We start from the raw sequence: 15,309 nt of genomic DNA, 5'->3' as shown, positions 1-15,309 counted from the left end.
AAGGTAAATCCCATGGATTCACATGCACCAGCTGATGTACAATAGTGTAACACAGATAGAGCTATAGTGACTGTGTTTAATTTCTGCAAAATATTTAAGGGAAAGGTTGGTAAACTATTTTTAAATGACTCTTGCTTTAGAAAGGCTTTTTCTAATCAGAGTAATTTAAAGAACACAACGAGATAAAGCAGTTATGTCATGATTGTGCTGTAAACTTGAACTAAATCCAGAAGTCTAAAAATATATTAGTCCAGTGAAGGAATTTTAGTTTAATGGATGGGGAAAAAAGTGTCTAAAGAATATGCTTAAGATCAAGATACTATTCTAACTCCTAATAATAATGTTAGGTTGCTCTGACAATTATAATTATCTATGAGATTATATGGTTTAAAATGAGTACCACAAAAAATGAAAATATTCCTTTAAACTCAAAGAACTGTTCAAATGTGAAAATTTGTCCCTTAGAAATCCTTAAAAACAGGGTTACTGCTATAGATATAACTGGCACATGCTCTTGGGATTTCTGCTTTCTTTAATAGAGATATTATCTCAGGAGACCATATTAGAGTCTCACACTTGGCAGAAAATCTTTAAAAATTGCTAAACACCAAAAACATATTTGCAGTTACAAGTTACACAATTTGTTATTAAAAATCCATAGCTCATCTCAGGAGTGAAAAGCACCAGATTCTGCTGCTCTTTTTTTTTTTTTTTTTTTTTAACAAAATATCAGCAGCAATACAAGTTTGCATTTTCAGTTTTGGCATACTGTGATAATACATGGGTTCAGAGAAAACAGCATTGTTCACTCCCCTACTGTAGAGACAACAGCCCAACATGTACATGCATTAGCACTTACGTATGTTCTAACGAGACAGGGAATGAATATCTGTAGCTTTAGACTACTGCACTTTGTAGGATGCATTTTCCACAACTGTAAGTAGCAGTAACTCCATTACCACTGGACAACATCCTATTCTTTTCTTCTTTCAGCAACAGCAAAGAAAGCCAACAGAGAGTTAATGTCATCACCAAAACCTAATGCTAAATTTTGGTGTACCTGCATACATCTTCAAAACTGTGTCTGTTTGCATACAAGACTGTATGTGTGTGCATGCATGTGTGAACTCCTAGTCCAATTTTTCTAGTGAACTCTTACATGAAACCATCCCAATCTTGTGTCTTTATTTATAGATATATCTCTAGAAAAGAATAGATCCTCAATTTCAAAGGCTGTGTTGCCAATTGTGTTTACAGATTGCAGAATATCATGCCAAATGTGCAATTTGACAGCAGAATTTTTTCCTATCACTTATTTATATAAAAGAACTATAGGGAACAACTGACAAAGAAGAAAAGCCTTTTTGAACAGCCTACCTTAGCAATTATATTTGTGACTGTTTTAGTACATCTTAGACACTTCTTTCTACTGAAGTAATGTTTGAATTATCTTCCATGAATAATGACAAGAATGGCAACACTGCAGCTGATATTTCTTTGAGTTTGTACGTCAGCCAAGTGCATTTGCCTGTGTTCCTGCTGCCTCTTCGTCTTCAGGGAACATATAAGCAATTTTTACCTGCTGATGTATTTCTGCATTTCAAGTGATCTCTAGCTCTTGATTTCTTTAATTACACATTGTCTATGCTCTCAAGCTGCTCTATCACCAATATGAAAAATATAGCAGATCTTTTTTGCATAATGCTCACAGTCTTTTCAAGAACTATTCAAAGTAAGCTTTCAGACCTTTAAAGTGCTCAGTGTGCCCTGCCATGAAGGCAAGGTTAAAAAAAAGTCTATGACAATGTACAGGTAGAAACAGAAAATCACAAAAAGTGCTTTTGGAATTATTCCCATTAGTTGGTCTGGGATTTTTACATAAGTTAAAGGAAGTAGTTTGCAAAACTATTAAAATTTTTTATGATAATAGGAGTAAAGGTTAAATGGAAAGGAGGTGATAATTGCGAAGATCCAAATGTATAATTTTTCAGACCATCTGTGAACGGATAGTTGACTGTCATGCAAAATAAAAATTGGCAGCATGCATACCAGTCAACGAAAAATCTCTGAACAAAATGTCCATCTCATAAGCAGCTTCCAGACCATTTACGACTGGGCCACAAATCAAGCAACTCAAAGGTAGCATAAACAAATACTAATTATGCAAGCAACACTTAGGCTCGGGGTGGGGCGGGGGGGAACCAACCACAACAAACTCCTCCCACAACTTCTCTCCCCACCCCATGCACACCATTGGGTACCTGAAATGTGAGGAAGATGACAGGGAATCTAAAGACACCTGCCCTCATTATGAACCCAAACCTTTTGGTCAAACTCCCTACTTGCAACATGAACATACTAGGGCTTGTTTCATGCATGCTCACAGCTTCAGTCCATCTTCTCTCCTCCTCAATTTAGAGGAGCAGAGAGAGACATCACCTGAGAGCTTGCCAGAGAAGCTCAGCTGAACCACGGGAAAATACATATTCAACACATCCCATCAAATAAATCACAGCAGGATTGTGGTGACACATTTTGTGGGGCAGGAATAGGAACTGTACTAGTCTCCCTTCTTAGATGAAGAAGGAAATTTTCTCTCAGTGACAGTTTGGTTGCACAAATCTATGAAACAGAGAGTTTTCCCTGCAGCTGATCAGGACGTAGTGTAATGGGTCAGGAAACACGTGGTTTACAGTGTTGTAACTCAGTAAATGTCCAGTGCAAATATTTTCTTCCTCAGTAGTCAGCTCCTCTAATAAACTAAAGTAAGAATTTAGTTCAAGAGAGAGGAACACATAAAAAAGGGGGGATCCTAAATGTCTCCTAAAGTGAAAAAAAAAAAAATCATCATTTTCCCCTGGTTCCTACCTCCCAAGAGCAGGGATCACCTGAGACAAAACTAACATTCATTTTTAAGGTTAATTTTAATTCAAAGTTATTGCTCTAAGAAAACTGCAAGGGGAGATTCAGCTCAATTTGAACATGCATGTTTAGCCAGTTATCTAAAATTGCTAAGCAACAATTTTGTTAAATTCAAAGGGCTCCTAATTCAGGAACAAAAATAGAAGTCTATTCGAATGCACTACAGAGTAGGTGAATATTCAGAAGAAAGGAATAACATTCAGGGTTATTGAATTAGAAGGCAGATTCCAAACAAATTAGTTTTAATCTCTATTTTCATTTTGCTACCAATTTCCCAGTAAAATATCCTCTGGCAGGAGAAAACATACACAAATGTCTCATAAAAGCAGCCTGGTGAATGAGTGTTAAAAATGCAGCCTGGAACAAAAAATCAAGTTTTCCTCTCTGCTGGGGCATCGTCATCAGCCCCATGGGCCCCACATATCACACACAGCCAGCCCAGCAGGTTGGTCATGTTAGCGCTGGCCACCTCTAGGTTTGGTAATGACATCTGGGCAACTCCTGACAACCCTCCAGCCACCAGGAAGGAAAGCTGTTTGGTCAATGCCAGCAGTTACTTGTCACACCTTTTTTGATGGAGAACAGTGTCACCTGTAGAGTATGTCAGTGAGTACTTCCCACGGAAGTTCAGTGTTCAGGTCTCAATGCTTCTCAGACCTCCCTGAATCTGCATAAATTGGTCTGTAAATCTCATGAAAACGTGTTCCCAAGAGGGAATTAGTATTCACTTTCCCAGTTCCTGGCTAGAGCTGTTAGTCAAACAAAAATGACAAGTAAAAAAACTTGGTTGTCCTGTGAAAAGATCAGGGGAGGACAGCAAATCCTACACTAACTCTTTTCTCTCTTGGAACTAAGCAACTCTGATCCCTGATATAAAGGAGGGACTGGGGAGGGTCATAACACATGCAGGACTGATAAACATGCCTGAAACAATGATTTCTCTGATTTGATGATATCCCGTATCTCTGACAGGAGACTAGATGCCCTCAAATTCAGTCCTAAAGTTCCATGTGGGAACTCATGACCTGAAGAAGTACAGTTAAAATTAAGGTCTGCTTCCAGCTGCTTAGAAACAGTCTCTGTGATACTTGTGACCCAGTTGTGCCAATTTAATCCTATGAAGAATAGTCCTGCTAGGATAAGCTGCAGATTCAAAAGAATTTATTCTTTGCATCTGATTATTGATTGGGATATCACCATCACAATTTTTTTCTTTCAGGTCTGGATTCATAAAGAAAAGGTTTCACAAAGCTTTTCCAGTACAGTGAATGAGATGTTATAATCCTGGAGTGCAAAATTACTGTAACTGTTACTAGCAATGTTTATGGCATCATACTGAATAGCAACCAGAAAAAAGACACACATTTTCTGGTTTTGATTTAGTCAATACCATTGTACAAAACCAGAAAGATATACCTTTCCAAAGGTTAGCTTGTAACCACTGATGTAAGAAGCATTTAGTACAGCACAACACAGAAGTGCATTACCCGGCTATCCACAAACTGTGGGAATCCATCTCAACATCACGCATTGCCTTTCTCATAACCTTCATCATATCAAGGAAAGCTCTCTCTGCCTGCCCTCTCACAACAGAAAAAAGAAAGTAATAATTGCCCTTACAAGCCTCAGTTAATTCTAATCTTTACTAAATTGCACACTAACTCAGCTGCCTACTCCAGAATTTCTGTCTCAGGGAACGTAATGGTGTAATGCCACATTATTATTCCTCTGTTCAGAATTAGGGAAATACTCCCTGAATGGTACAGCTGATATCCTTGAATGTGGAACTATATACTCACAGCAATCTGTATGCAAGATGGTAACAACTGAGGAAATAGTGTATCTGTTTAAAGCATAATGTATATTTCTACATGCTTTTCCATTTCAGGGATCAATGGGATCCCACTGGGAGTGTATGCCTTCATTATTTTGCATGGTGTACCTTCAAATCACATTATTCAGTTTAAGTGCTGAATGTACCTGGCAGCAGTATGAACAGCTACAGTGCCTCCTTTTGGCACGGTCATACATATAACTACAGACACACGGACACATGAACATGCACATAGGATCTGATCTCCCTTGTATCATTTGGCACAAGTTGTGTCATTCCATTACACCAATTAGTGCTTATGCCAGAACAAACAAAACAAAAATATTGTCACACTGGGAGCTGGCAAGTAGTTTGACTGACTGCAGAATAGCACTGCTGGTCACAACCTAAAATAAACTAAGCAGCTCTCACTAAAAACTTCTGTGAAACATTCTCATGCTAATTTTGCCTTTTAAAATAAGCAGTCAGCCTTAATCAATCTGTGCCTGATTTATCAGAATAAAAAGGCCTACACATGACCCACTGTGTAATCTGGATCTCTGTGAAACATGAATTATTACTTTTAGCTAATTTTTATCCATCTAATATTGTGACAGTAATCAAGCAGGGATAAAGTGTGTCAGACTGAGAGCTCACAGGACTTATCTGGCTCAACTTCAGTGCTTATGCAGCTTTCAAGAGATATGTCATTCTGGAAATCACAGCTGTAATTTTAAAAAGTCCATTTATATTTGTTATTGCTGTTACAGTTGGGGTATGTCATGGAAGACAAACTCCTACAGCACCTCTGAGGAGATGAGGGCTTTCCATATTCATTTCAGTGGCTCCTGAAGTTGACACTTTCACATCAATCACCAGCTCTTAAAGTTGATACTTTCACTTAAGTATTTCCGCACAGTTCATCCTCAACCGCATTCAACTGTTCTAAAGTTGAGGTTTGGCAGCTTTACATCAGAATTGGTCAAAGTACAATGTTTTATCCCAGGCAATGATCAAGAATACAAAAATATTCCAAGCCAAGTCAAAAGAAATTAGAGATATATACCATAAAAGGATCACACACTTCTGTCTGTACATCTTTTCCATAACTAATGTTTAACTTATCCACATAATTAATGCACTAATGTGTAACTGATTATCAGTGGAAAGTAGCATATAACTAACATTGTATAAAAAGTTCAAGATTTAAAAAGTAACTTGATTCCTCCACAGACAGTGACATAACAGCAGGACCATCGATCCAGAACTCACAGACCGTATTAGATGCATTGTCAGCTGGGGAAACTACTCAGCAGCACCACGTGGAAGTGGCACCAGGAGGTACTTTTGAATGCCCAGGCATATGGAATTGCTGTGAAGGAAGAAACTGTTTGCTCTTAGCAGCTGCAGCTAGCAGATTAATGGAGCAGGTTTTGTGCTTGCTTTGTTGAGAATCTGCTGCAGCTGCAAAGGACTGTCTGGTCACTTCTGCGGGCAGATTGTAAGAGCTATGGAAAAGCAGATGATACCAGAAAATGGTCTGGTAAACAAGCTGATCAATTTTGATAGCCTAAAACCAAAGGCAATTTAGATTAAGATTTGTTCTCTGAACCACCAGAGCAGATTTGTCAAAAGAGAAGGAGCTGGTTGTACTTTCTCTGCACAGGAAACGATTCACAGGCTGATTGTTTGGGAGACCTTTCAAAATGCTCTTTGACTGGGAAATACAGAAGCTTTAGGAAAAATTCTCTCTCCTGAACAATACTCAGGTAAATAACTCAAGTCAAAGGTATTTTAGCACCAGGGATATGTGGAGGCAATTAAATGGAAGGGATAGTATATAAGTGACTCACTTCTGTGTAGACGCTTCAAAGCTTCAGGCTATTATGTTAATTGCTCCTTTAAACCATTAAAATCAGAGAGAATAAAACCATCTTTCCTCCTTGCTAGCATGGGGCAGATTTTCCTACATGCAAATCATATTTGTCAGAGATACTCCCCCAAAGACTCTTTTTTCCCTGTGTTTTTCTCACTCTCTCCTCTCCTTTCACATGTATTTTAAAAAACAAATGCTTATACTAGAGAAGCCAGGCCCTCCTGCCAACCGCAAGCTTCCATCCCACTCCCATCCTCTCCCATAATATGTCACCTTGTTCTTGTGAAAAATGGTACATTCTCTATGGCGTGGATCGGCATGCTGTAGGAGGAGGAAGGCAGCTTTGAAGCATGCGGCACGCTGGAAATACTGATGTACCCAGCTCAAAATCAGATGCCAGAGCTGTTGAAATAAAGCTGCTATGTTCAGGAGGGAACAACCCATTTGTTTGGGTTTAAGTATTTGCTTCTTGTCTAACATGTATTTTCCATGTTGGGAGACTTTGGGTCTCTAGTTTGAGGTGAGGAAGAAATAAGCTTCTCAAAGCTGTTTCAGTATATCTGTTAGGAATATAAAAAAATATAGAGAGTATACAAGATCAGTTTAGACCTTGAATTTAAGTTTTTGTCAAAACAATCTCCTGGAAGCCTATATTCAGTAGAACTGTTCCAAAATGAAGTTATCAATTTAACATTAACTATGTTTATTCAACTTGTGTTAGACATTCTTTGCAGAGAAGAAATTTGTATGTTTGCTAAGCTTATGTAAGTACTTTCTACTTTATTATTTACAAAAACAACACACCATTATTTTGCAAATTTGTCTTCATCCATATAACTATTCAGAGATTTTGAGTAAAACTTGAATATCTTCTTTTCATATAGAGACCTTCATAGTTTATGAGTATTAGCAAGTATGAGGATGCAGAGCATGCAGTTTCAGTAAACGAACACCAAAAGATGTTTTTCATTTTAAATCAGTGCATGATATCTTACTCATCCTGAGACAGTGTTCTGATTCTATGTACAACAGACATAAATAAAAAATTAAGAAGAAAATAAAGCAATTTTGAAATAATTGTACACAGATAAAACAGAGAAATTTGCAAGTGCTACAAACCACAGATGAAATATAAATACTTTTCCATATAAATTGTTTTTATCTAGTCCAGGGTTTGTGTGAGTGCTGTATAGATTATGCTGATGTTACTTAATTCCTGTTAAAATCTGTCAGATTTTTGCATCAAAACTACAAACGATTGGTGAGAATTTTGGCAGGAGGTTCCCATCCCACATTACCAGACTCTCTCCTTCTTTTGACACTGACTATGTGACAGAGACACTCACAGAAGAGAAGGAAGTCACTCCTGAAGAGTTGGTCTCACTGCAGCTCCTTGGAGCTCCACTTAAGGACTACCTAACTCTCACTGCAAAGTTCAAAGAAGAGATTACAAGACATTAGGATGAGACTAACAGTAACATTTTTATAGGAGCTTTTCCATAGGGAAAAGAGTACTGCAGGCATTGGAACAGAGCTGCTAGATAACCTCTGTGTTGCTTACAGAAGCTGTCACTGATTCAAGGAGAAATCAAGAACTAATTTTCTAGGGGTGTATGAACAGGGGGGAAAGAAACAGCTCATGTAACTGACGCCTCTGACCAGGCATATGTTTGTGATTGCTCTGGGCTTATCTACCACTCTGAGAAGCATGTAGGTGAACAGAAGTTCTAGGAGCAATGACAAAGAGTCATGAGAATAGGGAAATGGTAATTCAGAATAAGTGAATAATACTTGTCCCTATATCAACAATTTGAGTTTCTATCAGGTTACATCCAAAACAGCATCTGAAAACAGCATGCCTCTCACTCTTGTGGAGAAGGATGCTTGCATAACTTTGTTGTCTTTCCTTGCTGAAGAATAAGCTTTATTGCAATAAAAGAAAGCAGCAAGACTGCAGAATAAAGATTACTTTGACCTGCAATTTCTATGATAGAATGTGCTAGTATTATCCTATTTGAATAAGTTGGGGAAAGAATGAAGGTGTGCAGCCACCTATTAATGGTGACAGATTACTAGAACTGCAGGAAGCCATGAACCACCCAGCCATCCTTCACATTGCTCAAAAGAGAAAGGAGATGTAAAAGACACATCACACTCTATTAATCCCTACTGTGCATGTTATCATTCATGCAGGCACTAAGCTGTGCACCTGGGGTGCCTTATTTAACTCTCTTTACTTTCACTTCATATTTCTATTTATCTTTATCATGCTGCTAAAATAAACAAGTAATATACAAATTTTCTGGAAGAGAATAGACAAAAACATGATTAAGATATGCAGAGATTAAAATTTAGCTAGACAGATGGACTAAACAATAGGACAAGTAGTACAGCTTGGCATCATAAAAGCAGCTACCTGCAAAATAACTGAAATTAATGGCAACAAAACCAGTAAGTTACAAAGAACTGCTGAAGAGCGTAAGAACCTGAATATTCCTGGTTCAGAGGAATGCACTGTACACTGCAAAAGCTCTGTGTGCTGCACAGCAATGCCGTGGTGGCCAGCACCTTCTTTTCAGCAGCTCATAAACTAGTGCAGCATATAGTGTGGTGGGGCAACCCAAGCATGAACTGTCCTTAGGGCCCTGCTAGCCCTACATGTGCACCTCATGTGCACTCAGATAACAAATGAACCCAACAGATAAGAGTGCCCCAAAAATCTTCAGGGTGTTTTTGCAAAGCACGGGTCCTCACACAGTAGGGATGGAGCAGACTGGAAACACTGCCAACATGCATTGTACTCAGGCTGCATCCGAAGGGGAGAGTGCACCAATATCTAAAGTAGACCAAAGCACTGAAAAGTCTTTCAGCTTTGGCTTCCCATCAAGCCACCTGTGGTCATGAAGCCTGCAGACAAGACCAATGTAGAAAGCATTCCCACAGTTGCTTATCATAAGATAAGCAAAGCCATCATATGCCCTGAAAGAGGTGTTCAGAGCTTCGCATACTTATCAGTAAACAAAATTATCATTGCATGGTGACAGCAATTATAAAATGTTATGGCCAACACTCTCCACAGGAGATGACTAAATCTTCATGTCTGGTTCTGGTAGAGTGTGTAACTGTAGGGCTTTCCAGTGAGTCTGTTAACCTGCTTGCCTCAATGCAACCCTGAACAGTCAGAAATGGAAGGTGGAAAGTTGAGAAAAGCTGAGATCATATGCTGGGAAAACAAAACATAACAAAATGGCCAGAAGCTAGAAGGCTTCAGGGAACAGAGAGAATAGAAGACAGAGATGACTCCTACCCCTAGTACTCTCCCACAACCTCCAACTGATTTCGGCTCCTGAACCTGTTCTGCTTTGCCGGTCTAGTCACTACTGATGACTCTCTCGCATGAACCTTGGCCTCATGACATTCATCTAATGTCCCCTACCTCTTGTAGATCAGAAACAGCAACAAATGCCTACTAACTCTCCCTATGACATCCACGGTTTTGCAGAACTTTCTCATCAACACTACAAGTCATCTCTTCTCTAAACTTCAAATGCACCAAAGCAATTTTATACTTCCACTCCTCCTTGATTGCAAGCTCTTAAGCCCTCATCTCAAACAGGACATATTGCAACAAAGTACATACTGTACATTGTCTTCAATATGCTTGCAAATTATGGATTTATAGTGTGGTAGCATAATGGTCTTCTCTGCTCTGTTCCTTTCCTAATAATTCCTGATGTTTCTTTTACCTTTTTGGCTCCTGCTGAGCACTAAGATCGTTTAATGGAACTATCTGTTGTAATCCTCGTACCTCATTCCTGAGCAATAATGTACAGCACAGAGCCCATCCTTTCAGGGGTAGCGCTCAGACTGGTCTTCTTCATGTGTATCATTCAGTATTTACCAACACTGAATTTGACCTGCCACTCTATTTATATTCCATGTATCAGTATATTAAATGGTACAGATCACAATGTCTGTGGCAGCGAGGCCAAGGACTAACTGGAAAAAGACAAAAAGCCATAGATCTTATCCACCACCCAGACCTGATCCATTGAGGGATCATGCCCATCCTATGCAGTGAATGAGACAGGAGCCCACTGGGCAAAAAATATGTTCTTTTAAAAACTCACATAATTATGATAACACATAATGGGGAAGCCATAAAATTATTTGAATTACCCAAATTTGAGCTGCATGACTCTGCAACTTGAATACCATCTCTACCATGATTAATTGCATTAAGTTACAAAAGAGGTGATTCGGCTGTTTAAGCCTTAAATTTTCATATTGATTACAGGTGGACAGCCTTGTTTCATCTCAGTCTCCTGAGACTCCCCACCACGCACTTTTCTTGTCAGATTTGCTGCAGAACCTTCGTATTGTTTTTCTACATCATGCAGGACAAAAACCTTCTATGCAGAACTAGCTTAAACAGCAACACAAAAAAGTACTTAAGAATATTAGGGATGTTGTTTTTTTCTTTCTCAGCATCCCCATACTTTGATATTACTTCAACTGATTGATTCAATTACCTGTAGGTTTTATCTTCTCTCTTACTTCAATACTACAAATATTGAAAAGCTGAGCTTTTAACAATATGAAAGCAGTAATTTTTAATTGAATTCATCCTTGGGGGAAAAAACCCAGTATTTTTCAGTCTTACTGTGTTCTTTGAACAACTTGTAAACATACCAGAATTGATTCATAAAGCAAAATGTGTTGCAGATTCCTTGGCAGTATCTGATTCCAAAGGCAGAGGACACTCATAGTTTCAATAAATACATGTTTATGACACGTTCATAACATTCCTAAAACCAAACATTACTCTCTTGTTATCATCTCAAGATCACAAGAAGCACATAAGAGTAATAGGAGCACTGATCAATGTTTACCCAGAAATTATTTTCTCATGATGCCTACACACTCCTCAAGCCAATGACCACAACATTAGACACAGTGGATACAAAATGCACTGAAATCAATGGTGATTTACTGACTTGCATAGAATTTCATGAGTGATTTTGAGACTCGGGTCTTCAAAGCATTTGCTTGACATTCTAACAGTTAGGATGGAAAAGAGGTAGGTGTTAATTTGCAGTTGTACTATGCTTTGTCAAATACCATCAAAATGAACTGTGGGTGTCAATGCAAAGTGAAAGTGATTCTGTAGACTTTAAAAAAGTTGCTTTTTATTTATAACATGACCTAGGACAGGACTCAGTGGAAAATATTAAGATGTTAAAGGGTATGCATGAAGACAGCAAGCAAATTCAAAACATAAATCAAGTACCTCCAGTCAGTAGACAACATGGCTGCTCTCCAAGGAATATACAGTACACTCTTGCAATAATTTAGTGAAGTACAACTGTTCTTATGTATACCAAACTTGGACAAAAAAGGGTTCATTTGCAAAATAAAACATTAAATTGTAAGTGTATACAAAAAAATAAAACCAATAAAGATATGATCTAGATGTTTAGCAGATTACATATATGTAAAATACTAATCTTTCAGTAATAGGCTGGACTAGAAATACTCAGGACAGAATACGAGAGTTCAACTAATAGATGAAGAAATGAAAAAGTGGAGTGATAAATATAATTCTGATTTAAGTCAGCAGGAAAAGCTATCATTGTTTTATACCATGACAGTTCAAAATCTCACTGAATAGTCTGGCAATCTCCTTAGAGTCCACAAAAAAAGGCACAAAGCTCACAGAAGTTTCTTCAAGGTTTGTGGTATAGTATGCAGTCCTCATACATTAGGATTCATGTTTTGTTCTAAAAGACATTCCTGAACACTTTCTCATCCTCTCCTTCTTTCAAGTAGACATGGTGATGTTTGCTGGCAACTTCCCAGGACAAGATGATCTATAAACTGCCTAAAAGATGATTTTACTCTTTGGTGACATAAATTGCTTCATCAGTCAGAATTTTCAGACTGCCACAGCAGGAAATGCAATGGGGTGGATGTACCTGAACAGTCTGTCTTAAGCTGTTTTAGTCATTCTAATGGGTCAATTTCACTTTCAATTAAATGAGTTACATTACAAATATTTTCATAATGGCCACATAACTGGAAGCCCAGGCTCCAGTTATCTGTGAATACTGTACTGCAATGTCCACACAAAAGGCAGGATTCCAGACTCAAAACACCAGCAGATTAAAGCAACAAATCAGTGACTATTTAGGATTCAGATAAGTATGTTCTTAGGAAATATTTACCTTTTGAGGCCTAGGTATCTTACTGTTATCTCGCTTTTGTACACCACATTTCTCTCACCTGGTGGACTCCCATGCCCTGCTGCAGCTGTAGCAATAGCAAAAGCAGAAGCAGGAGATACTGAACAGTGGCTGTTGTCAGCAGTTTGTACTGTAAAGGGAACAGACAGAGAGAAGTTAACTTCTACAATCTTCTCATATTTTACAAGTTAGGCAACAACAGTACTTAAAATCTTCACTAATGTTTATACTTTGTGAATGTTTTAGATCTTCATTACCAGAGGACTTTATATTAAGGGAAACAAAAATATCAAAATCATATTTGTGATCTAAGTTTTATTTCCAGGTCCATATCATTAATGTTGATACAGAAGAAAATGTCTAAGGCACTGCTGAGGTGAGGAACAAGCAGTAACCAAACAGGAAAAGAAAAATAAAAAAAGACAAAATCAGTGGTGTAGAATATTTGCCTAAACAAAAAGTCATATTAGAGAATCAAGCATATTAACCAACTTTTGATAACTAGATTCATATATTTTCACAGGTCACTGCCTAGGATGAATACAGTTTTGCACAATTTATCAAACTTTTTCTGTAGCGAGTGCTGTGAACATTGCTTCTGACTAGTAGTCAGATAATATGACACTGTTCCCCACAGCTTCCAACTCCCAGATCTTGTCATCTCACCATAAACTTGCCCAATAACAGAAGACTACTACTAGTTTAAAATTAAAATGTCTCAGCAACTTATTAACAGTTGAGAAAACTCTGCTCTGTTTTTGTTGTTTTAATCCCAGGCATGAAATAACTGCCTAGAAATCTGCCTAGTATGAGATGGCATCATTTTAAGTATTCATGGACATAGCTCACAGCTCTGCTAATGACTTCAAAGAGCCACGTGAGTGCTATTTGAGGAGCTCCAGCTCTCACTTTTACTTTCAGTTGAGCAGTTTAATAAAATTTTGGACCCAAATAATGTGACACCATCTGTAAATGTTCAGTGTTATACAAAGAAACAGACACAGTCAGTTCCCATTGACAATAGTGGGTGCGGTGTATTTTATGGTTACATATGGTGCCCAAAATATATCCCCTTAGTAGCTGAAAAAAAATCTGTCAAGGTCTTGAGAGTTTTGTGAGAATAGGACTGATTTAGTATCAGTTGTGAACTTTGACACATCCTGCTCGAGCTATTTAAGAACATTTCATCATACCAGAGTCCCAATACACTTCCAAGTCTCTTGTTATGCCTATACAAATAAACCATCATAATTTGCACTCTAACAGCTCTTTTCAATACCTGAGAAATGAAGAAAATACAAACAAAACACATTATTCAACTATTATTCTTTTCTCTTATCCTGAAAAGACTACAGCTACAGTATTTAAACTTATTAAAGGAACTGATAGAGGCAAGAAACATCAGGTTTTTACCTCCTGGTTGACGATAGCGGAGATGACGTGGTGTTGAAGGCGATCTGCATGGGGAAAGCTCTGTGGTATCCACTGCTGAGGTGCTTTCAGGAATTGTCCGGTCCACTGACACAGACTCTAGAACTGCTGCTTTAAAAGAGAATAAATGTTAATACTGGGATGATCATCCATAATTTACAACTATTCAATTATATTACATTATATTATATTATGTTATGTTATATTATGTTACATTATTTTAAAATAAATATATTTCCACTTATATTGATTAATGTATCAATTATTATATAATGTAATGCAATGTTATTGTAATATATAAATACTATCTGCAACTATCAAGAAGCCATCGCGAACTATGGTATGGGGCTTTAAGATATGTTTTTTTACAACAGAGTGTAGTCAGATTAGATATGGAGTGCCTCTGGAGAGATTATAGAGTGTGTGGGTAATTCAGGACTCTCAGTTTACAAACACCAAAAGACAGAAAGTCTGCAAATGGACAATCTGAACTGTACTGCATCGATAAAAAAGAATATGTACATCAAAGGGGGCTTCATTGAAAGGTAAGGTTTAAAAAATGACTATTAACTAATAGCACTTAACACCAGTGTTTCAATACCAATCTAATACCCCTAAATACCATCTAACACAAAGCTGGTTACATTCAATCAGTGGTTTATAGTTGTTTTAAACAGTACTGATCCTGGAACTCGGCATTAAACTTTTGCATTAAGAAGACTCAGCAATAATTATCCTCTGGATGGAGTTAAAGGACTGGGAAAATTTTGTACCAATGACATATTCACACGAAAGCTCATAAATAAAGAACTTGGTGAAAACCAGCAAGTTGTCAGTTTTAAAAATAGCTTGGATAAGACTGCACTTTAAGTCAGCAGAATATGCAGTGAAACGCATATGTAATAAGGATCAGGACACTTGAACTCCCAGGTTTTATATGAGCTAGGGAAAATAATCCATGTTTGATAACTATATGTAATCAAAAACTGCCCAATAAAATGGCTAAACAGCACTGCAGAGCAGAT

At 37.7% G+C, this 15,309-nt stretch overlaps 1 protein-coding gene across 2 annotated transcripts in view; it reads right to left on the bottom strand.

Moving 5' to 3' along the window:
- The window catches only part of RASGRF2 (Ras protein specific guanine nucleotide releasing factor 2), a 134,792-nt gene that overhangs the window by 40,544 nt on the left and 78,939 nt on the right, over positions 1-15,309 (bottom strand). The window contains exons 16-17 of one of the 2 annotated variants that reach the window (XM_064438404.1): positions 14,267-14,395; positions 12,894-12,983 (exon numbers count right to left, since the gene is read on the bottom strand). In XM_064438404.1, the coding sequence (XP_064294474.1) occupies positions 12,894-12,983; positions 14,267-14,395 (219 nt within the window). The remainder of the gene's footprint in view (positions 1-12,893; positions 12,984-14,266; positions 14,396-15,309) is intronic. The other variant, XM_064438405.1, reaches the window with a different exon arrangement.

The sequence above is a fragment of the Phalacrocorax carbo genome, chromosome Z (assembly GCF_963921805.1).
Source record: "Phalacrocorax carbo chromosome Z, bPhaCar2.1, whole genome shotgun sequence".
NCBI lineage: Eukaryota > Metazoa > Chordata > Aves > Suliformes > Phalacrocoracidae > Phalacrocorax > Phalacrocorax carbo.
Note: the sequence above shows the minus strand (reverse complement) of the source record. Positions and strands in the feature narration are given on the sequence as shown.